The 22,731-nt window shown below is 35.8% G+C and overlaps 1 protein-coding gene across 1 annotated transcript in view; it reads right to left on the reverse strand.

Moving 5' to 3' along the window:
* The window catches only part of LOC136026439 (NADH-ubiquinone oxidoreductase 75 kDa subunit, mitochondrial-like), a 67,849-nt gene extending 46,793 nt beyond the window's left edge, over positions 1-21,056 (reverse strand). Inside the window, exons 1-3 of the mRNA XM_065703034.1 lie at positions 20,974-21,056; positions 9,834-10,006; positions 2,918-3,025 (exon numbers count right to left, since the gene is read on the reverse strand). Coding sequence (XP_065559106.1) covers positions 2,918-3,025; positions 9,834-9,986 — 261 coding nt within the window. The 5' untranslated portion in view covers positions 9,987-10,006; positions 20,974-21,056. The remainder of the gene's footprint in view (positions 1-2,917; positions 3,026-9,833; positions 10,007-20,973) is intronic.
* Positions 21,057-22,731: the final 1,675 nt, after the last annotated feature.

The following is a 22,731-nucleotide window of genomic DNA, read 5'->3' on the forward strand; positions in this document are numbered from 1 at the left end:
AGGAAAGAAGGTCGCGCTGGCCCACTATTTAAGCTGCTTGGTAAGGTGTGGGACGACGAGGCTGTCCTGCCTGACTGAAATAAAGGCATTATCGTGAAAATCTTCAAGAAAGGTCGAAAAACATCATGCAATAACTGGAGAGGTATCACAGTTCAGACAGTCGGAAGTAAGGTTCTATGTACGATTATACTTCGTAAAATTCAGACTCAAGTGGACTGAATTTTAAGGGATGAGCAACATGGTTTCCGCCCACATCTTTCTTGCTGCGACCTGATGTTTAGCTTACGTATTCTGCTGGAGGAATCAAACGAACGGCAAATGCAGATTATTTTAGCGTTTACAGACTTCTTGAAAGTATTTGACTCTGTGCACCGAGATGCAATGTGGAAAAGTCTCCTAGCGTATGGAATACCCCGAAAATTTTGAATATGATTAAAACCCTGTATGCTGCAGAGTTTTGTGCAGTCCAGATGGAGAATGTGCAGTCAGAGTGGTTCCCTGTCGAGTTCGGTCCAACATTGCTTGCAATACTTATAGATTTTGTGCTTTGAGCTTGCCACTTTAGAAGAGGCATATAACTAAGCCCTGAGCGTCAAATACACGACTACGATTTCGCTGACTATATCGTTCTCATGGCTTACTGCCAAGAGGACATTTGTCATAATCTGAATGAACCAGCAACGAGAGCTGCCTTTATGGGCCTAAAGATTAATGTTCATTAAAACGAAAAGTATGGATTCGATAAGAAGGCACTGACACAGAAGAGGTCGGAGAATTTAAGTACCTCGGTAGTACAATTACCCAAGATGGGAATTCTGATAGAGAAGTCTTGTTACGCATAGCGTATGCAGATGGAGCATTTTCTCAGCTGAAGAACATTTGGATATGTATATTCAGAAGTTGAAATTGCAATTGTTTAGGAGTAATGTGCTCTCTGTACCTTTATATGGATGCGAGCCCTGGAGCCTTTCAAAAAATGCTGAGAACGACTACTTGGCTCCGAGAATAATTGCCTGCGTAGAATCCTTCCGGTACACTGGACCGATAGAGTAACGAATACCCAGATAAGGACTGACACCGAACAATCACTGATGACCGACGAGATCAGAATGAGAAGAGGGAAGTATTGGGGGTATATGGCCCGCATGAGCGAAGGACGCCTCCCACACTATTTATGGTGTTGGACCCCATTCGGCATTCGAAGGAGTAGAAGACAACGCAGCAAAATTCGCCAATCCCTGGAAAAATAGACGATGAGTCTTCGAACGACTCTGAACGAACTTTGGTCTTTGGCACAAGAAAGGTCAGATTGAGGGTCAATGTCACTGCCCTATGCGCCCCCAAGCGTAGGAGGATCGAAGTAAGTATGTACTTAGAAAACCAAAATAAGCTATACAGTTAAGAAGAAAGTCGACAATATTTTCTTAACGCTTACGGAACCTGTCAACAAGCTAGTCTAGAATTAAAATCAGGCTGGCTTGAATTACAATCAAGTTACCATCAAACCATTGGCCAATTGGAGACAAAACCAAGACGGATAGTGTGAGCGAGAGGCAAATCTGCCATAAGCGTTTTTCAGGATTGTATGAAAATTATGTCATTTTCACTTGTTGATAGATAGTCTATCATCTATACATCCATCCATCCATCCCAGGGCAGAACAAAGGTAGATAGCCACAGAACTAACGGATGATCGAGATTTTGGATTTGACTCGTGACGGACAATGTCGACTAGAATTGTATCTAAAGGGGGGGGGGGCTGAATTTGCTTGGACTCACAGGCGAACAAGTAGCCTAAGCCTAATAGACTCGTCAACTTAGAATCTCAGGCGGACTACCGTGTTGGAAGATTGACACATACAAGTCCCCTGGACTCGATGGCGAACGGGAAGACCTATAGGTTCCCTATTTTTTGGGTAAATATCAAAAAAGCTATATCTTACTAAAAATGTATCGATTGCTAGTCCAAAGCAGCAACTAAAGCAGCAACTTTTTCTTTCGGATAAACAAAAACAGATGTAAAAACAGAAACTGTGCTGATGCTTAGTTATGTTACCTAATGAAATTTAGTATTAGGCGTGTTTCTGACGCAACTGTTGAGTGCGACCGCCCCCTAACCCCCAAATTCTACACCAAACATGACTATATTTCACCAATGCTTTAAGAATAAATTCATTAATACAAGACTATCTGTGATAAAAAAAAGTTCATTTATTCATAAATCCCCACAACCAAAAATTCCAACGGTAAAATTCCCCATCACATAAAACCCTGATATTTACTGATTAGGAAAATATTTACTACACAACTTCGAAATTTTATCAAATACAACAGTAATGGCAAGCAATGGCGTCAATTAGTGAGGATAATTAAAATACCCTTTTTGGTATTTTGATTGAAAAATGACTCATAAGGTACCATAAGGTCATAAAAAATATCTTTTTGGTATTTTGATTGAAAAATGACTCATAAGGTACCATAAGGACATAAGCTCATAAGGTACCGCTGTTTGACACTTGAACTATTTTGAACAAAATGACTATCTAAAAATTTTGAGCAGATACAAATAAAGAAAAGGGTTCATCGGGGGGAGGGCTGCTGGTTGCTTTCCGATCACTTTTGCCTAAAATACCCCCTCTCTAGATTTTGAAAATATATTCACTAACTGAGATTATGCAATCTTGTGTTGCTAGTGGAGAGAGGAGGATGTCCTCTGGATCCAGTCACTGTATACAGGTATGACAAAAGCAATACTAATCATGCGTGTTTCCTTTCTTTTGTGTTTTGGCGAATGTTCTATATTTTGTAGCCAGCAGGACAGTAATTGTAATACGTTAGCAAAAGTCGAGAATAAAAAAAAAAAAAAAAAAAAAAAAAAAAAAAAAAAAAAAAAAAAAAAAAAAAAAAAAAAACGTACCTTTGCTGCCTTTTCAACTTCAACTAGACACATTCTACAATTTCCGGCTATTGATAACCTTTCATGATAACAAAACCGTGGAATCTCTACACCCACCATAGCTGCAGCCTTAAAAAAATAAATAAATAAGTAAATGGTTATAATAAGATTTAAATTAATGTAGTATTAAAACTCCTGGTATCAATTTACTGCCTAATATCTCAGAACCTTTTCTGTCCACCCTTTTGTCTCTGTGGATGTATGCCTCTTCTGAACCATTGGACATATCTGCATTATTACTGAACATGTTTTAAGCAAAACCACAGCTAAAAGCACGTATAAGCTGGTCACATAACTATATTTCAAGAAAAAATCTATACATTAGCCATTAATAACGGTTGAATAATGAACATTGAAATCCAGTCAATGGTTAGAACTGTATTTTAAACTACCCTATGAACCTATCAGACGACAAGCATAAAACAATATTTTGCCCCACCCAAAAATCCAAAATACCTGCAAACCTATCCTTACATACTTTCTATGTCGCATATGAAAATTTTCGCCTTTTAATAAAACCTACTGACTCACAAAATCTCTATAATAAGAAATATTAGTTTGCTTTCAGTTTTCAGGCATAAAAACATATAATTTCGAGTGAGCGTCCGAATACCCACGGACTAGATTGTAAAAGCACCCCAAACAAATATTCGCTCCAGTTATTTGGTACATGCTGTTAAGTGATATTTTGCAGATTACTAACTCACAGGGTGCTCCAGACAAATGCTGATTATTCATCTAAATTCCTTCTTTAAAGGATCTGGTAATTTCACCACTCCTCATCAACATACCACTAACATGATTTCCGTCGCAAATCCTGAAGGGGGAACCATTTTCTTCGAAAGGGAATTCAGGAAGCTGACGACTTGCATACTTAAGTCAGCACCTGATTCTTTAGAGGCACCGAATCTAAAAATTGTCCTGCCATGGCAAAAAAAGCTGCTTCAGAGAAAAAGGTGGAAAGAACATATTTATAAAAACTTCTAGAATAAAATCACACCACTGCGTTTTCAAAAAGCTCATAGGATTGGACTATAAGCAAAGGGTATTGTTAGCAGAAATCAAAACTTTTATTGAAGTTTCACAAAATTCTTCAAGCCTCAAAGGTCCACTTCTTATGCATACATTTTCAAAATTTCTATGAAAGATACTCAATAACTAGGAGCTTTAACCCACTAAGTACCAAAAGTAATGGAGAATCACAAGTACAATCACTAGTGAATTGTGCCAGGTGGTACACAATGTCTTAAACGTGAAAAAGGGTACACTAAAGAGCTGGGAAGTTCAAAACTAAAAAATTGAACAGCAGCAACAGCTCTGAAGCCTGCATGAATTGGAATCTGGAACATGAAAGCATCCAAGAAACTATCATTTATCCTACAGATGTTTTCAATATTCTAGATACATATTGGGACGGTTTCTTAAAGGCTACATTTGAAATTTATAAAATAAAAGTAGTAAAAGTATTACCCTGTTTTGTGGATATTTTAAACATACAGTTTTATAAATATTATTGGAAATTACTCTTATAGTAGTAATCCAGAATTTGGATTTCCAGTTGACCTTGATGACTTGCTTTTTGAAGATAGGTTAAGGTTAACTAGGCTACAGGAAGGTAATGAAATAGCTGAGTCTAACCTTTCTTCGCGTACTTTCCAAGAACACTACTTTTTTTCCTACTGTTAGCCGAAATATCAGAACAACTAATGTTAGACTAATGACAGATAGATAATTAATATTCTAAAGCCATAAGGGCCATGACTGCAAAAGATAATAAACAATAAAAACAACATACATACATACAAAATTATTTTCTGCTCTCACCCCCCCCCCCTACAAAGTCTCTCTATGTGTCATTCCCAATTGTAAATAATAGATTAAGATTAGTGTATTAGGTTAGACTAAGATTAGGTTAGATTATGTTTTCAATTCTACAAATAATCCACTCAGGATGTTCGAAACACAGGCAAAAACTTGAATTAAATCGAATAGTTGAGGGCATAAAACCATGGCTAATTGTAGAAAAGGCCAAGATAGATAGTTCAATTGAGTGAGAGGTAATTCTGACATTAAACGTTCCTTATTAGTATTGTATAAAAATGATGTTAGTTTGTTTTGTTAATAGATATGTCCATCTATTATCCGTCCGTGGATCATTCCTAGGGCAGTAGAACTAAGGTAGATAGTCATAGAGCTAAGATAGTCATAGAACCTATAGTTTTCAAAGTGTTGGTTAAATGGCATGGGCAAACAGGCTTTGTTCTGAGCTAAAAAAAAATAATAATAAATGCCAGATTACTGTAAAAAGTGTATAATAAATATGTGAGAACAGCTCCAAAGTTACCCTTGCCTGTGTGGCAGAAGTGTAAAACACTCATCCTAAAGTTTTACAAAATTGTGATGCTTTTTCTGATTTTTGTTATTTAAAGCACAGATAAATATGGGAAGAAACTAAAATTAAGAACAATCATCCAAGGTAAAGCTTGATCTCCTTGTTTCGTTGTCTTTTAGAGTAGGCTGACATACTTCTTGAGAGGCTTTGTCCACTTTCAAACAGCTTTCTTCAGGCGGCTGCTTTTAGCAGATGTGACTGTTCCTACGAATTAGATACTCAACATTTTTAATAATTTTCAAGCCAACTTGGAACGTAATGTGGTGGGGAATGGGCAAAGTTTCTCCTATCCTAAGATAATATTGCACGCTAAATTTTTAAAGATGTTCAGTTCTTTCAATGATTAGCTTTAGTAGGGAATTAGTAAAAGGAATCAATAATCCTTGTTCTAAGAAGGTGTTTTAAAATACTGCAATTGCAAAACCCTGGCTCATCAAAGAATAGACAAATATAGAGGTCCTCATAAATTTCGATCAAATAGCTCACAACATTTCTATGAGCGCATTACAACTTCACATGCCTACAAATTGTGTAAAACAAAATTAGAACTGGTATTAAATTGGGAATGCATGAAACTATTCTGTAAAATCATCAAAGAACTAGGTCCTGGAAGATTGAATTTTCCATATTTAGTTTATTTTAACCAACTAATGTCTTATTTAGTTCTTTAGAGATAGAGAAGTGAGTTTTTAATATTTTAGCCATGTTTAGGGAATTTGCTTTTCAAAATAAATATTTGCCACCTACGGTTAGAAAAAAACAACTTGGAAGTCACCAATTATGTACTATACGTCAGAAAGAAATACAGGAACCAACCTTAGTATTTCAAAATATGGCATCTGTACTAAAACATGAATAACTATATTATAGGCCATTTCTTCTACAAGGATTGAAAAATGCATTATATTAGAAAGATCGATGAGGGGAGCCCTCATTAGTTATTACAGAAAATATCATCACAATTTCTTTTTATTTCTGGTAAAAATATTGCTGGGAAATTTGCTTCAGAAGTTGAACGGTTACTGGTTACACAGTAGAGATAAATACAAAACTGTCAATTATTCATTAAACAAATATTTAGAGTGGTGAAAATAACTTTCTACCTACATAGAAGAAGAAGTTTAACAAGTTTGAATCAGGCCTATTTTGAAGGCTGTTCATTCTATAGCCGTAGTTCTGAATCGGAAGCAAAATCAGCCGCAAAAAAAGGCAGATAAAAGAAAAAACAATTCCAGTTGACCTGGTTCTTGCTTCAAAGCGACCGAAAACTTATTTCTTCAACAAAAACAGTGTCAAGGTTTACGGTAAAAAATCAGCTGATCTGACGGTAAACTAAAAGTGGTCTGAGGATTCAGACACTTCTCGATTATTGATCCGAGGGTGAATAGTCAAATCATCACCTCCTCTCCAAAAAGTTTGTTATTCTTCTCTTAAAACTTTATCTGCAACATCTCTAATTCTAATGAGCATCACCTACTAAGTAATTTGCTTCTTCCAGAAACAAAGCTTATGCCTCTATAATTACCACACTCATTTTTATCATCTTTGTTATAAAGGAGTTTAATTCAGGTTTCCCTAGGGTCGCTAGGTACACATTCCTTTTCAAAATTGGATTCATAAATTCAGTAATTTATCCCTAACTTTGCAACAACACCTTTTCAAAAATTATTCACAACACTGTCACCACTTGAGGACTTGTTGTTTTTAATACCTTTAGTATTGTCTCCAACTCCTCACAAAATAAACTTTCATTTTTTTTTCCCATCATTTCTTCTAACACATCTCATCAAATTTTGAGATAGCCATTCTGATCAGGGTAGTTAAGAGATCCAGTAATTAATTATGTCTTTGAGGATGAAACCCCCCCCCCCACACAGCCCTCAGGACTATTAGTTATACTATTTGCCAATTATTAGCATATAAGGCCTTTTTGGAAGGTGTGGTCATATAAACTCTGGAGGGGGCTCATTGGATTGGAAATCAGCAGTTCTAGTGCACTTCTTAAGTCAAAAGAGATCGAAGGGCAACTAATCCCCCCTCCACTTCCGATAGAAATTTTGAGATATCTACTTTGTTTAAAATAGGTCTAAAGATCATATAACAGGGCCTAAGGGGTTGAAACAACCCCCCAGAACCGAGGGGCATAAATGTCTTTATAGAAGGAGTGGTTGATTAACTTAGGAGGCTCATTTAATTGGAGACTGAAAGTTCTATTTCTCCTTTAAGATTAAAAGGTGATGGAGGACAACTAGCCCTCCCCAACGCCATCTTTTCCCCAAATGCATCTGATCGAAATTGTGAGATAGCCTTTTTTTTCAAAATAGTTCTAAGATCACAAAACAGTGTCTCCAGGGTTAACACAGCCCACCTGAGCCCCAAGGCAAGGGTCGTAAGTTACGCCACTGGGGCATATAAGGTTTTATTGGAATAGGGAGGGGTGTTGTATAAACTGCGAACGGGGCTCATTTGATTGGAAATTGTAAGTTTCCAATTTCCTAATATTTGTTCAATTGATCCCTGCGTGCCATCTTCTCTATGATATCCACCAAGTATAGGACAGAAATAGGTGGAATTCTACTTGACCAACTAGCACATGCTGATCATATCAATCAGCTAGCTATGACCATCCATGAGCTACAAAGTCAGGATGAAAAAATCTCTCAATTAACGAAATTGAAACATAGTCATAACAAAACATAGTCATACCACGTCAAGACACTTCGACCCCCCCCCCACCTCACCCCTATGATAGTTGGTGAGATGAGGAAGTGGAAAAGTTCGATTAATTTTTTAACAGATCATAATTGTCACATTGTCAACATAAAGCAGCCTCGCCCATACCATTTGTAGTTGCAGAAAACATGGAAATCCAGCTACCTTTTGAACCATCTAAAAATTCATCCTTTTAACAGCCTAGCCATGCCCAATGCTCTCTATGGATGTGATCATTGACAGAAAAAAGCCAAAAACGAATGAATCCTTCTTGTATTCGAAATGAGATGCCTGCACGTGATAGCGAACGTTAGCTACAATGGCCATGCTACAAATGAAGAAGTCCAAAGAAGACTAGTCACCAGACATAATCGCAAACAAAACTATAAGACGAAAATTGTGCTGGCTCAGGCATACCGAGAGAGTGAATCCTGCTCACTCACCCAAGTTCTTGCTCTAAATGACTATTTAAGGACACTAAATTCAAGGAAGACCTCACAAGAAGCAATTTGTAAACTTTGAGTAGCAACGTATCATCCAACTAGCACACCCGGCTTGGCACAATAACAGAGATACCTCAACTGAAGAACTAAAGTTTAGTATTTCAAAGTAGATCCAAGTTGTCTTAATCTGACTAATAAAATCTTGCTTTTTTGATCTAAGGCATTTCTTTTCTGGTTGTGTTTTTGTCTGTACTCAGGCCTGAGTTCTCAGTTTCAAATGAAGAGATGCTAAATTATTTTTAATATCAATAACTTGCATAAATTAGGCTTATAATACCTTATACACGTGATCAGTTGATATTTCTATAAATAAACTAACAAGTCTATGGTTTCTACCAATTGTTTCTAATAATAGTAGTGTCTAACTATAGGCGTAGGGTCAGAATTAATCACAACTTAGAACTTCCTTTAAAGTACAAAGGGCAGTGAAACAGAAATTTTACTGTTTGAACCAGGTAAGTGGAAACTTACAAAACCATATATGTCTTGAACAATTGAAAAAAAAAACACAAAAAACAACCAATTTTTAATGAAAAATCTCAATATGCAGTTAGCTTTTGTTTTTATAGTAAAAGGTATCAATTAAAACACAGAAATTAGGCTAAAAAAAGCAGTAAAAAAAGCTAAAAGTGCATGGTAAAAAATAGCTAGTAAAGCTCTCCCTTGAAGGTGCTGCTGTCTTTAAGAATCAACAGACTGTTCATTTTTTTATTTCAATGGAGAAAAATACCAAGAAACATTGACATTTCTTTTTAATAAAAAGAAATGCCTAAGTTTACTAATAGGTTTCATTTATTTCCATGGTTCAACATGGCAACAAGAAAATTGTTATTATGGTGTCCTTATTGTTTAAGTTAGGAGAGTGTATTCCTCCATTCAAGAATTTTCCATAATTGTGATTTAAGGATGTAATTATTATTTCAATTTGACTTAATTTGTGAAAGTTTCTGACCATTTTCCATTACATATTGTGAATCTGAATTAAAAATGCTATTTTCAAAATAATATTACATCAATAATATTTTTGTCATTCTATTCAATTACAATAAGCTGAATATGTATTCAGAAAGTGAGAGTAACAAACAAAAGAAAAATCACTTGTGTGTATAGAACAGGATAATTTTTGAGGCAAAGCATAAAAAAAAAAAAATCATTTTGAGACAGAGTGAATACTGCAAATTTTTTTTTGTCATACTTAATTTAGAACAATGATACTCTTGGACTTGAGAATAAGACAACCTAATCAAGAATAATAAAAAAAGTAAATCACCTGTAAAACAGTGGTTCCAGGATCTACCAATACTTTCTTATCATCAACAAATACTTCAACTTTTTCTGGTGCAGAAGAAGCAGCACGTGTTCCTGAGCTAATGACTCCATTTGGCTTAGCTAAAACCCTAGCCAAAGGGATTCTCAGTGCCATCTTCAAACCAATGCAAACGCCTGTAAAACAAAGAAACTTTTTTTATTCACTTGAATTTCAGCTTTTGAGGAATGGTTAATAGCTACTACTGAGAAACCATATCTACATTCAAACAAAAATAGACAGAGAATCTTCAAGAAACAACTCGGAGAATCATTCACCTGTGAAAACAAAATTTCAAAATGTCTTTTCTAACCTTTTTATATTTTCTAACCCTCTTCACAGCAACTGATCTTTGTGCAACTATGCTAGGAGTCACATATATAGAGGATAAGAGAAGCAGTCAAAACAGAAGGCTAGCCTGAAATTTCAGTTATTTGTAGTTTTCTTGCATTCAAGAATCTTGTGCCACTACAAACCTCAGGCATGGCAGGATCATTATTTGTATTCCGCATTATAAAGTTGCATAGCTCAGCATTAGCCCATCCTAATGGATTATGCTTAGAGCCAGACTAAAGCAAAATACAAGGCACTAGATGGAGGGGGGAGGGTACTGCATGATCTTGAAAATATTTTTGTTTAATATTTTCATTTTAAAGATTTGAAAAAAATAAAACAACAAGGATGTCAAAAAAAGTAAATGGTATGGTGATGCAATTGCTTAATAGCATAAAATGTTCAATATTTTCTGAATGACCCTTCCATATGCATATAAATCTAAAATATATCACATTTAAGTGTATGTAGGGAAAGCAGAGACAATTTTCTTATTGTGTCCTTGAGAGTAGTAGCTACAAGTAAGGGGCTGGTATTGCAGAGTTTAGTTGCTATCCTGCCATTGTCTGACCACAAGACATGGTATTTTGTATAACACGTTCCCAAGATCTGATGGACTGAGGTTAGTAATGGCTAGCAAAATAATGCCGAGGGGGAGGGGTGAATCTCCCTGGACATATAAAGTACCAATCATGGTACAGGAAGACCCCTTGAGGAAAAATTAAAGGAGATAAATTCTTTTGCTCCTACTGGTTTTAAAATCCTGTGCTGCCTGGTAATAATGGCTGGCAATTAGTAGGACCCTCTCCTCTCTTCCAATGCAGAAAAGTTGTCTGCCCGAAGCAGTTTGAAGCTGGCAGGTGATGTTCTCAGAATAAGGGAAAACAATGGGTAGACACATTGCCAGTGTGTGTACAGGCTCTTCAACAAAGGGAGAAAGAGATAAGCAGACCATTTCTCCAAACACCCAGGGATATCATTAGACCAGTAGCTTTAGGTACTACATATTTTTTTTACATTAAGGGAATGGACCTTTGTTGCCTGAGCCTCAACCTAGTTCAGTGAATCAGTCCAGAATGGCAAACATAACATTCAAATATTATGGGGATCACACTAAAAAAAACAGTTTATGAGAAAGAAACTAATTTGCTTTGGGTGACAGAAGAAGACACTCTCAACCTCTAAAGACTACTATATTCAATTTCGTTTAAATTAAGCAAACAGCAAAATTGAGAAAGAGACAGGCAATGATGCATCAAATATTATGTTATACACAAAGATTGGTTCTGCAAAGGAAACAATATGGTGTACACCATAGCAGAATCCTTAATGGGTAATATATAGGCCTAGCCTATAAGTGAAACTTCTTAAAAAATTACTACTATGAGATAAGTTATTGATCAGTCAAACACACATGAGACAGTGGGGGGTTGCAAAAGAAGGCATAGTTTCTCAAATTGGTGAAAGAAAAAAACCACAACTGTCCTTAAACATAAAGCATCTGTCCCTTATTCAAACAACAATTTTACAAACAAACTTCTTTATATATTTTAAAGAAAAAAGGATTGCCAAGTGAGAGAAAACTTCCAAGAATTAGCCAAAATTTTAATTTAAAAAAATCTTAGAAAGTTTCATTCACTTGAATTAAACTTTCATTCAAATGAATGAAAGTTTCATTGAATGAAACTTGAATTAATTCTAAGAAACTAGACTGTTTCCTTGAATTAATACCTTAAATAGAGTTTGTCTAGAAAATTATTTGTTTACCCTAGGAGCATACATATATTTGGAATAAATAATTTTTATTCATTTTATTACATAATTTTTTTTTTAGACTTGTCCATTAATATTTGTAACAAAAATAATAATTATATTTAGAAAGAGCAGGAAACAGTGAATCAAAGACTATTTATTTCTTCACTACCTTTTTATGTACCTTTACCACCTTATAATCCCTTCCCACAAGAATATTTGTACTTATATGCTAGTGCTAAAACAAATGGAACTGATGAAACTTGAAAACATAAGTAAACATAAAGATGACAAAAGTTCAGAGCCCTTTGTAAGCAGCAGAGGTATAGACTCTCAGCCTGCAGTGCAGGTAGAGAAGCATTGCCTGGAATGTATACAGGATGACAAGCAATATGAACAAGAGCTAAGAGCTCATATGGCACTTGTGACGAGGAGAAAATAGCTAAGAGCCAAGAAATCATATGGTATGAGCTCTAACAAAATTCTATGAATCAATAGATTGATTTAAAAAGGAAAATAAGAGGCTTAATGCCAGTCAAGATTTAAAATAAGAGCTCTTAGTCACAAAGTCCTTCTAAATATCAAAATTCATTAAGATCCGATCACCCACTCGTAAGTTATAAATACCTAATTTTTTCTAATTTTTCCTCTCCCTTTTGCCCCCCAGATGGTCAAATCTGGGAAAACGACTTTATCAAGTCAAATTGTGTAGCTCCCTGACACGCCAACCAATTTTCATCGCCCTAGCACGTCCAGAAGCACCGAACTCGCCAAATCACTGAACCCCTCCCCCCAACTCCCCCAAAGAGAGCGAATACAGTACGATTCTGTCAATCACGTATCAAGGACATTTGTTTATTCTATCCACCAAGCTTCATCCCGATTCCTACACTCCAAGTGTTTTTTCAAAGATTTCCCTCTCCAAATCCCCACAATGTCAAAAGATCTGGTCGGGATTAGAAATAAGAGCTCTGAGACATGAATTCCTTCTAAAAATCAAATTTCATTACGATCCGATCATCAATTCGTAAGATATAAACACTCCAATTTTCATGTTTTCCAAGAATTCCGGTTCCCCCCTCCAACTCCCCTGAATGTCAAAGGATCTGGTCGGAATTTGAAATTAGAGCTTTAAAGCACACGATCCTTCTAAATATCAAATTTCATTAAGATCTGGTCACCCTTTCATAAGTTACAAATACCTTAATTTTCAACATTACCCCCCCCCCATTTCCACCAAAGAGAGCAGATCCGGCCCAGTTATGTCAGTCACGTATCTTAGACAGGTTTCTATTCTTCCCATCCAGTTTCATCCTGATTTCACCACTTTAAGTATTTTCTAAGATTTCCGGTCCCCCCAACTGCCCCCCCCCCCAAATTACGCTTGATCCAGTTGAGATTTAAAATAAGATATCGGAGTTACGAGGTCCTTCTAAATATGAAGTTTCATGAAGATCCGATCACTCCTTTGTAAGTTAAAAATACGTCATTTTTCTTATTTTTCAGAATTACCCCCCCCCCCCGCAATTGAGCAGATCCGTTCCAATTATGTAAATCACGTATGCAAGACTTCTGCTAATTTTTCCAACCAAGTTTCATCCCAATCCCTCCAATCTAAGTGTTTCCCATCATTTTAGGTTTCCCCACCCCAAACTTCCCCCAATGTCAGCAGATCCGGTCAGGATTTAAAATAAGAGCTTTGAGACACGATATACTTCTAAAAATCAAATTTCATGGAGATCCAATCACCCATTTGTAAGTTAAAAATACCTCATTTTTTTCTAATTTTTCAGAATTAACCCCCCCCCCCAACTACCCCAAAGAGAGCGGATCTGTTCTGGTTATATCAATCATGTATCTAGGACTCGTGTTTTTTTTCCCACCAAGTTTAATCCCGATCCCTCCACTCTAAGTGTTTTCCAATTTTTAGGTTTCTCCCTCCCAACTCCCCCCCCCAATGTCACCAGATCCGGTCGGGTTTAAAATAAGAGCTCTGAGCCACGATATCCTTCTAAATATCAAATTTCATTGAGATCCGATCACCTGTTTGTAAGTTAAAAATACCTCATTTTTTATTTTTCAGAAATACCCCCCCCCCCCCAACTACCCAAAAGAGAGCGGATCCGTTCCGTTTATGTCAATCATCTATCTAGGGCTTGTGTTTATTTTTCCCACCATGTTTCATCCCAATCCCTCCACTCTAAGTGTTTTCCAAGTTTTAGGTTTCCCCCTCCCAACTCCCTGCCCCATCACCAGATCCGGTCGGGATTTAAAAAAAGAGCTCTAAGACACGATATCCTTCTAAACATCAAATTTCATTGAGATCCGATCACCCGTTTGTAAGTTGAAAATACCTCATTTTTTCTAATTTTTAAGAATTACTCCCCCCCCCCCCAACTACCCCAAAGAGAGCAAATCAGTTCCGATTATGTCAATCATGTATCTGGGACTTGCGCTTATTTTTCGCATCAAGTTTCATCCTGATCCCTCCACTCTAAGTGTTTTCCAAGATTTTAGGTTCCTCCCTCCAACTCCTCCCAATGTCATCAGACCCAGTCGGGATTTAAAAGAAGAGCTCTGAGACACAATATCATTCCAAACATCAAATTTCATTAAGATCCAATCACCCGCTGATAAGTTAAAAATACTTCATTTTTTCTATCTTTTGCAAATTAACTGGGCCCCCACTCCCCCCCAGATGGTCAAATCGGGAAAACGACTATTTCTAATTTAATCTGGTACGGTCCCTGATACGCTTGCCAAATTTCATCGTCCTAGCTTACCTGGAAGTGGCTAAAGTAGCAAAACCAGGACTGACAGACAGACCAACAGAATTGGCGACTGCTATATGTCACTTGGTTAATACCAAGTGCCATAAAAACCCCACAAGAAGCTGGAAAATTTAAAGAGTTAGACTTAATCCATAGCTTTAAAATTTTGTTTGGTTAATTTGCTTTCTCAGGATTTTCAATCACTGTCACTGTGGCCATATTTGGTCAAAAATTTTGGTTTATGCCAGAAAATGGCACTTTGTTGTGGTGTAACTGTTTTGTGACTTTAAATTGGAGCTAGAAATACTAATTTAGATTCAAATTAGTACCTTTACGACTGTCTACAACCTTTGATTTAATACAATGAGAAAAAGAGGAGAGATGTCCTATTCAAAAATACAATTTTCCTTGATTTTTAATAAAGAGAACCATAAACATCCAGTCAAGGGTTTTATACCACAAAGAATTGATTGTCGATCTTAGAATTTGAATTGCCATGCTCTTGGCCCTCTTTAGGCAAAAGTTGATGCTTTGAGGCATATCATGGCACCAGATAACACAATTCTCTTTCAAATAAGCTTTTTTTAAGTATTCTGTGACCACTGTTAGAATGTCATTACCCCTGGGGAAAAAGACACACAAGTATTATACATGAATTTGTCCTTTTCTTAATTAATACAATAGCTAGAAGAAGAACCTATCAATTGATGTATCTTTTAATACCCTTTCTGAACATGTCCATCATTACACCTGTAAATTCCATTCTGAGCTCACAAGTGATGTCTTGTTCTCTTATATTTTTATCAAATAGATTTAGGAGAAAAACCACTATTCAATTCAAATCCTATGCCATGTTTATATTTCAGTCCTACATTCTATAGGTGGCTGGTTTTTATCCCCCCCCCCCAATGGCTAGTAAGCCTCCAACCATTTTTGACTTTTATAAAATGGTTAGAACTCTCAATTTCTGATGTAATAAGCACCCTACAAAGATTCTACAACCATGAGTGGAGGTGTGAATAGGTAAGTGGCAGTTTCCCTCCTATTTGGATTAAATTCTATTCATTTTGGGGCCCAATGTTTGTTATTGAAAAACACACAGACATTTTATCACACAGGAGTTTCAGAGAAATTTTCAAAATTTGACAAGTGATTATCAGATAAATTTTCAGCACAGAGAAAGTTTTAAGGAATAATTTCCTTTCAGTGGGGATTTATTTTCTGGTGGGGTATTTTCCAGGGGGTAAATGCCTAGAACCATTTTATATGCATTGACTTATTAAGAGAAAATCTGATAAATTTAATAATATATACTTCCTTTCATTCTAACACTTGTTTTTTAAGATTGTTGATAGTTTCTGGGTTTATCTTTGGAGTGCAAATCAGACCAATTACTTTTATTGAAAAAATTGACAGAAAATGAGTCAAATTACACATTGATTTCAAACAGGAGGATTAAAAAAATTGAGATAAATTGCAACTTGCAATTAAATTACATGCAGTCAAGCTTGAAGAGAAACCCCTGCTCTGGATCCTTGATTTTCTTAATCTTTGATCTCAATGTGTTCAGTTATTTGATGACTCTGGTAACCATATTTTTTCTTCCTCTACGCATGTTTTGAGTGGACTTCCTCAGGGAAGTGTTTTAGGTCATACACTATTGAATATCTTCATCAACAATGCTCTTTCCATTACCAGCAGTAAATCAACTCTCTATGCTGACTACCTGAACCTTCTTGGACCAGCCTTGTCCTGTGAAGATCATGCCTTTCTACTCAACAAACTTTGACTCCTTGGTCAATAGGCTGAGGTTTGGCTTCTGGAATTCAATGTTGTTAAGTGCCATATCATTTGCTTTGGTCAGATCTTGGTGTCACGTTTGACAATGAACTAAAATTCAGCACTTAACTTCAACTCAACTTTTTCATTATTCAGCTTAAAAAAAAAATATCTGCTGCTGGTGCTAGTTTAACTATGGGACTGATTAAGTCTACTCTTTCTACGTGTTCCCCTAAGTTATCAGTCTTCTATATAAGGGAATTGTGCATCCCAAGCTTGAAGTTGGAATGCCTCTTGCTGCCCCTTATTTTAAAAAAGTCATAAAAGTTCTTGAAGATGTGCAGAGACATGCTACCAAAGTGGTATCTGGCATGTGGGAGTTTTCCTACCCTGATAAGACTATCAAAACTGAATCTCCCTTCACTTGTTTACAGGAGATATGAAAGGGATGATCTCTGCATCATTCCCTACTGTTGATCAAAATTCAAGAACTAGAGGTCATCAGCTGAAACTTGTCAAAGAGTCCACCAAATGCAGAGTTCACACTCAACTCTTTTCCTTATGAATTGTCAACAGTTGGAACAAACTATTTGAACAGACAGTTACTGCTAATTCTATGGATGTTTTCTTAGTGGGTCCTCTAGAGGCTGGATGCTGAGTGGTCCTCTAGAGTGTCACCTCAGCTGGGATGCTAGTGATCACCCAACTGCACCTGGTCACTAAAGAACTTTGAAAACAACTAAGTCATTGTTCTGGAGATCTACAAGAAAAAATCCTTAGATTGCTCCAAGCTGTAAATTAAGGTAAACAAAATGAATACAATGAATTGAGAACTCTTTAAAAAAACATAATTATCATTGCTGTCACAGTTGCATCTATCCTTTCCTCCCTCTGAAATAAACATACATTTTATGAATGATCAATAATAGGGCATAAAATACATCCTGCAAAGGTTTTGGCAAGCCAATATGTCAATGCTTTCTTATCTCTAGGACTTAGAAGATTTGATGGCACTTATCAGTTATATAAGACATTATAAAATTTTGACACAAGAAATTGGTCAAGTAACTTCTTTATACTGTCAATAATTTGAATAGCAAAGATCAGATGGGGTAATTACTGGTTAGTTTTATCAAAAGTTTGGCCTATATATTTGCACATTAGGGGGTGGGGGTAAAGCATAGCACATAATGAATACAGCGATAGCTGGTTTATGCATTTAATATATGCTATACTTTACCCCCCCCCCCTAATGTGCAAATATATAGCCCAAATTTGTTTCTAAACTATTATATATTCATTTTGTTTCATTTCATTAGCATTAATTGAACTTCATTTCCTGAGTGTCTATTGTATAACTGATAAATACTAATTCCATACACAACAGGTCAAAATTACCTGAATTATAAAATTTATCTGGCAAAATTTTTCAAAATATCATTAAAGCTTTGGTGGCACAGTGGGTTTGACCTTAGCTTGGTAATACAGGACCCAGAGATTGAATCATGCTCCAGTAATGCACTGCAGGGCCAACATAGGGACCTTAGTAGTCAAGAAGCATTGTTAATCTGATACAGTACAATGTTCTAGAAAGTCCTGTGGTGGTGCAGTGGGTTTGACTTAAGCTTGGTAATACAAGACCCAGAGATCAAATCATGCTGCAGCAATGCACTGCAGGGCTGATGCAGGGACCTTAGTAGTCAAGAAGCATCCTTGATCAGATACAATACAATATGTTCTAGAGTTTTCTTCACATATCTTCTAATTAATTTACTAATGATATAACTAAGAAACAATTGTATCTTTTGAATCATTTATTTATGACAAAAATGAGTCTACTGCACCTCTGTATTGTGCATATAATTCCCCAATATAATTACACAAATGCAATGTTTTTTCCATTATTTTGACTAGGCCTAGCTATTAAATCAGTTTGAAGACAAGAATGATTTACAAAGAATTTAGTCCAAATATACAACTCATAACCCATATTTGCATACTATAGTGATTTGGGCAAAGTATAGTGGAGCTGTGTTCACATTATCTATACTATAATTTTTCTGCATCCAATAAAAGAAAAATTGCATTGTTAACATGTTCTCTCCTCAATAGCTGTAATTCTAGGCTTCTACTGATATACCTCTATCAACTATTTTTCAAGATGCAAAGAAGCCCCTAAACTTAAATTTTTACATCATAGAATTTGAAAGTAACTTCCCAGGATACAATTTAGCTTTGGTTTCAATTGGAACACAATTGCCTTCATTGTCTAGGCCTAATACATAACCATTATTGCATAAACCCAATGGGTATAACACTATTTCCCTTCATCCAGAAAACCAGAGCTTAGCCAAGTCTAAAGAATATCTGTTTAGAATTGCTTTATATTAAACATTAAATATATTGGATAGCTAGCAACCTAGTAAGAGAGGATCACATCTCAGAGTAAAAAATAAAATAGCCCATAATGCCTAATAATAGTCAGATAAAAACTCAAAATACACTAGGCTATTAGAATTGCCTTGTTCAAAACCCCTATAGAGGAAGCTTCTAACTCATTGGCTTGAATAACAAGGAAAATGACTATGCAATAGACTACACAATAGCTTCTTCACTGACAGAATAGTGAGTTTTTGGAATTCTCTCACCAAAAAAGCAGTCACTACCCCTAGTACTGCTGCCTTTAAAAGAGCCATTAATGGAGAAATGTCATCAAAGCTGTGGCAAACTGAGTGGGTTGCCATTGAGATGTCTAACCATCATCATCACTAACCAGCAATTCTATAGGATTTAATCCTTATTTCACTAGACAATGCAAGGTAAACTTCTAGTTAATTGACTTCTTACTATCTCAGAAAGGGTTTAGGTTAGTAAAATGAAACTTTCATGGATGAATCTACAGACCAAAGTATGTCCGGGAAGGTATTTTGAAGTAACTACCTCCACTCCTTCTACCTCTACAGGGCCCTGACCTTTGATGACCTTTAAAAATATGTGTGTTATAAAAGTGAAACTTTGCAAAATAGATCTTCTGCTTAATTGAAGTACAACAAAATTGTTTTCAGCTTCATAACTTTGCTCAATTCCATTTTATAAGGTTTTAAAGATATACATATACATTTCCTAAATTTTGGAAGAAAACATTGAAATGGCTCAAAATTCTACTCAAATAACAGGAATTGCATTTTTTTAGAACCAAAGGCAGAGAAAAAGCAACTAGTAACTGAAAATTAAGGTAAAATGTTGTTTTGTCAAAATTTCAATAGGTATGACCTGTCATGTAGGCAAATTTCAGGGCCCTCTAGACAGAAAAGGAGTGGAGGTGGGTACTTTAAAATACCTCCCAGGACATACTTTAGCCTGTAGACCTATCCATCAAAGTTTCATTTTCCTAACCTAAACCCTTTCCAAGAAAGCAAGAAGTCAATTAACTAGAATTTTACCACAATGCAATTTAAGGTAGGCTAATTTAAGGTTTAAGGTAAAATCCATTGACTTGAAAAACAATAAAAGTGGCTGCAGGCACAATATTCTGTATTCATGGCATCTTTTTTTTTCTCCTCCTGATTTCTCTCTGCAGCTAGCAAGGCACTAGAACATCATAGAGCTGTTTAATGAATCATTTGGAAGGAATTGTCATATCTAGTGCCTTTTGTGATAAATAATAAAATATAGAGTCTATAAATAAGATATTTTTACAAAAAAAAAATGCATTTTCATGTACAAGCTTGATGAATGATGTTGTAATTATAGGACGTAACCATATATCATGTAAGAAGTGAATGCAATATTTATGCATGCTCATTTTTAGACAAAATAATATAACAAATATGTGAAGGGTCAACATGGTTCAAAGGGTTATTATAAATGGGGACTATATAAGTTTCAATGGAAACCTAATAAAGAACAAACCACAACAAATAGTAACTAAAAGTTAAGATAGCCTAATACAAGCATCTTTTGAAAAGTTACTTGCCTGGGGTATAGTGCCATACTAAGGATCATCTCTTACTATTCTAACTAAGAAAGAGCCATAGGCTTTTTCCTGTTTGTAATTACATAAAGAATTATAGTAAAGAACAATAAGTAGCCTATGGTTATGTAATGGTATGTAAATGGGTGTCTGGGTTGCAACAGTAGCTAGCAACCTAGTAAGAGACAATCACTGTCTACTCAATTACAAAGAGATAAAATAGCCCATAACTCCTAAAAATACAGAGTCAGATCGGAACGCAAACACTATTAGAATGGCCTTGTCTGATAGCCTTTTACAATAAACTCACAGCTCCTTGGCTTGACTAACAAGGAAAATCCATTGGCTTGAAAATTACATAAGAATCAAAATAATTCGTTAAAAATAAGGACTATATAAGTTTCATCAGATAAAGATGAAACCTAGTAAAAAAAAAACACAGCAAATGATGACTAAAACAACATAAAAGTGTAAAATTTGGAAAACATCAGCATACTTATATAAATTTTTTAAAATTTGCTCTGCTTCTTTTGATGATAATGAGACCTAATTACAATGTTGACAACTACTCAAGAAAAATCTATGGCAAACATATTGCCAAATTACCTGCTAGCAACGCTTCGCGTCACTCGCGGGTACTGTAGAGAAATTTAAACAGTAAGGTAAAGCTGAAAAATATTTGTCTACTCCTTGGGTCCAAAATAAAGCAGAAAGTGGCAAGTGGAGTGTTTAGCATAATATTGCTTTGTGCGAGAGATTGCATGATAACGAGTCGTAATGTCTGCTGAGCTAAACGCCATAATCATGGCATCAGAGTTCCTCATGGATAATGAATTTGTGAGTGTTAATTAAAAAAAAATATTATAGTTTTTTCTCATTCTTTTTCAAGCCTAGAGCTGCTTTCTTTAGCTTTTCAGTATAAGATGGACATTGACACATTTCAGTGTCTTAGGATTATTTATAATCTCGCTTCAAGAGGAATAAGAACTTTTCTCCAGTATGTTCCAAGCCACTCAGGTATAATTGGTAACCATAAGGTGAATGAAACTGTCAAAAAGTACTTTAAATATTGACCAGCCAAGTGTGAGATCAATCCATATTAGAGATATTTACCGCTGGAGACTACCAGAGGTACTGTTAAATAAAAATAATCCAACTCTGTCGCCTTTCCCAATTGAGCACCTTTTTAAGATTTATCATAGAATTTGGTCTAGCTCAAATGGGGTAAATTTTCGGGCGTTTTCATATCAGTTCCGTAATTCAAGTGGCGAAGTTCCCTTTTCTTCCTTTGTAAGTTTTTTAATCTTGAAAATGAAGCAATTGACCATTGCCTATTTGAATGTAATATGCTGACGTCTGCATAGTATATCCTGCAATGTAAAATGTTAGAATGCTTCAAACATTACAGAATCTCACTATCAGTCAAGAGTCTAGCTGACCATATCAGGACACAGAGCAAAGAAATCAATGTATATCTTCTTATAATTCAACTCCTGGTATCAAAAGATTTACTGCAAGAAATCTGAGCAGATTCAAGATATATAAGGAAAAAACAACTCAATAGCTCTGTCCATCTCACAGAGTGGGTCAAAAGGAAAAGGGCTGAATATTCTCGACTGAAAAGCCCGCGTCTGCTGAAAAAGCAAAAGAAGACTGCAGTCTTGACGCTTATAAAACCTCCTCCCATTTCTTGGTGTAAACGATCCAGTGTGTATTTCTCAGTAGCTCGAGCAACTTTGAAGAATGTTAATAATTTGCACTATTTATGATTGCAAAAGCACAAAAATAGGGGGTGAGCCAGCGAAGTGGTTCGTTCTCTATGGTTCCATCTTACATGCATGACTAATGACTTAACAGAGCGGTCTATCCAGGATTTCTAAAAAGGGAGTTCGAGTTCAATTTCTAGCAAATATGGAGGCTTCTTGTGCTAACTTATATCAAAACAGCAACAGGGAAATAGCCGGAATTTCAGAAATATTGAAAAACGGAACCAGGAAGTGGTGGGACTATTTTAAATTCCTCACAAAATATTTTGTCTTTTGGGAGTGAGAAAATGTCAGATATTACTTTTAGCTGAGGCGGTAACAAAAAGTCATATCAATAAAAAAAAAATTGGGATTTGCTTCAGAAGTGAGAAAATGCCAAACAAGACCTTTAGCCGTGATAGTAAAGAAAGGTCATATTATTTAAACTGTCTTTGGTATTATTCTTCGAAGTTAGAAAATATCAGAGAGGACCTTTTCTGTGACGGTAG

Source organism: Artemia franciscana, chromosome 4 (assembly GCF_032884065.1).
Source record: "Artemia franciscana chromosome 4, ASM3288406v1, whole genome shotgun sequence".
NCBI lineage: Eukaryota > Metazoa > Arthropoda > Branchiopoda > Anostraca > Artemiidae > Artemia > Artemia franciscana.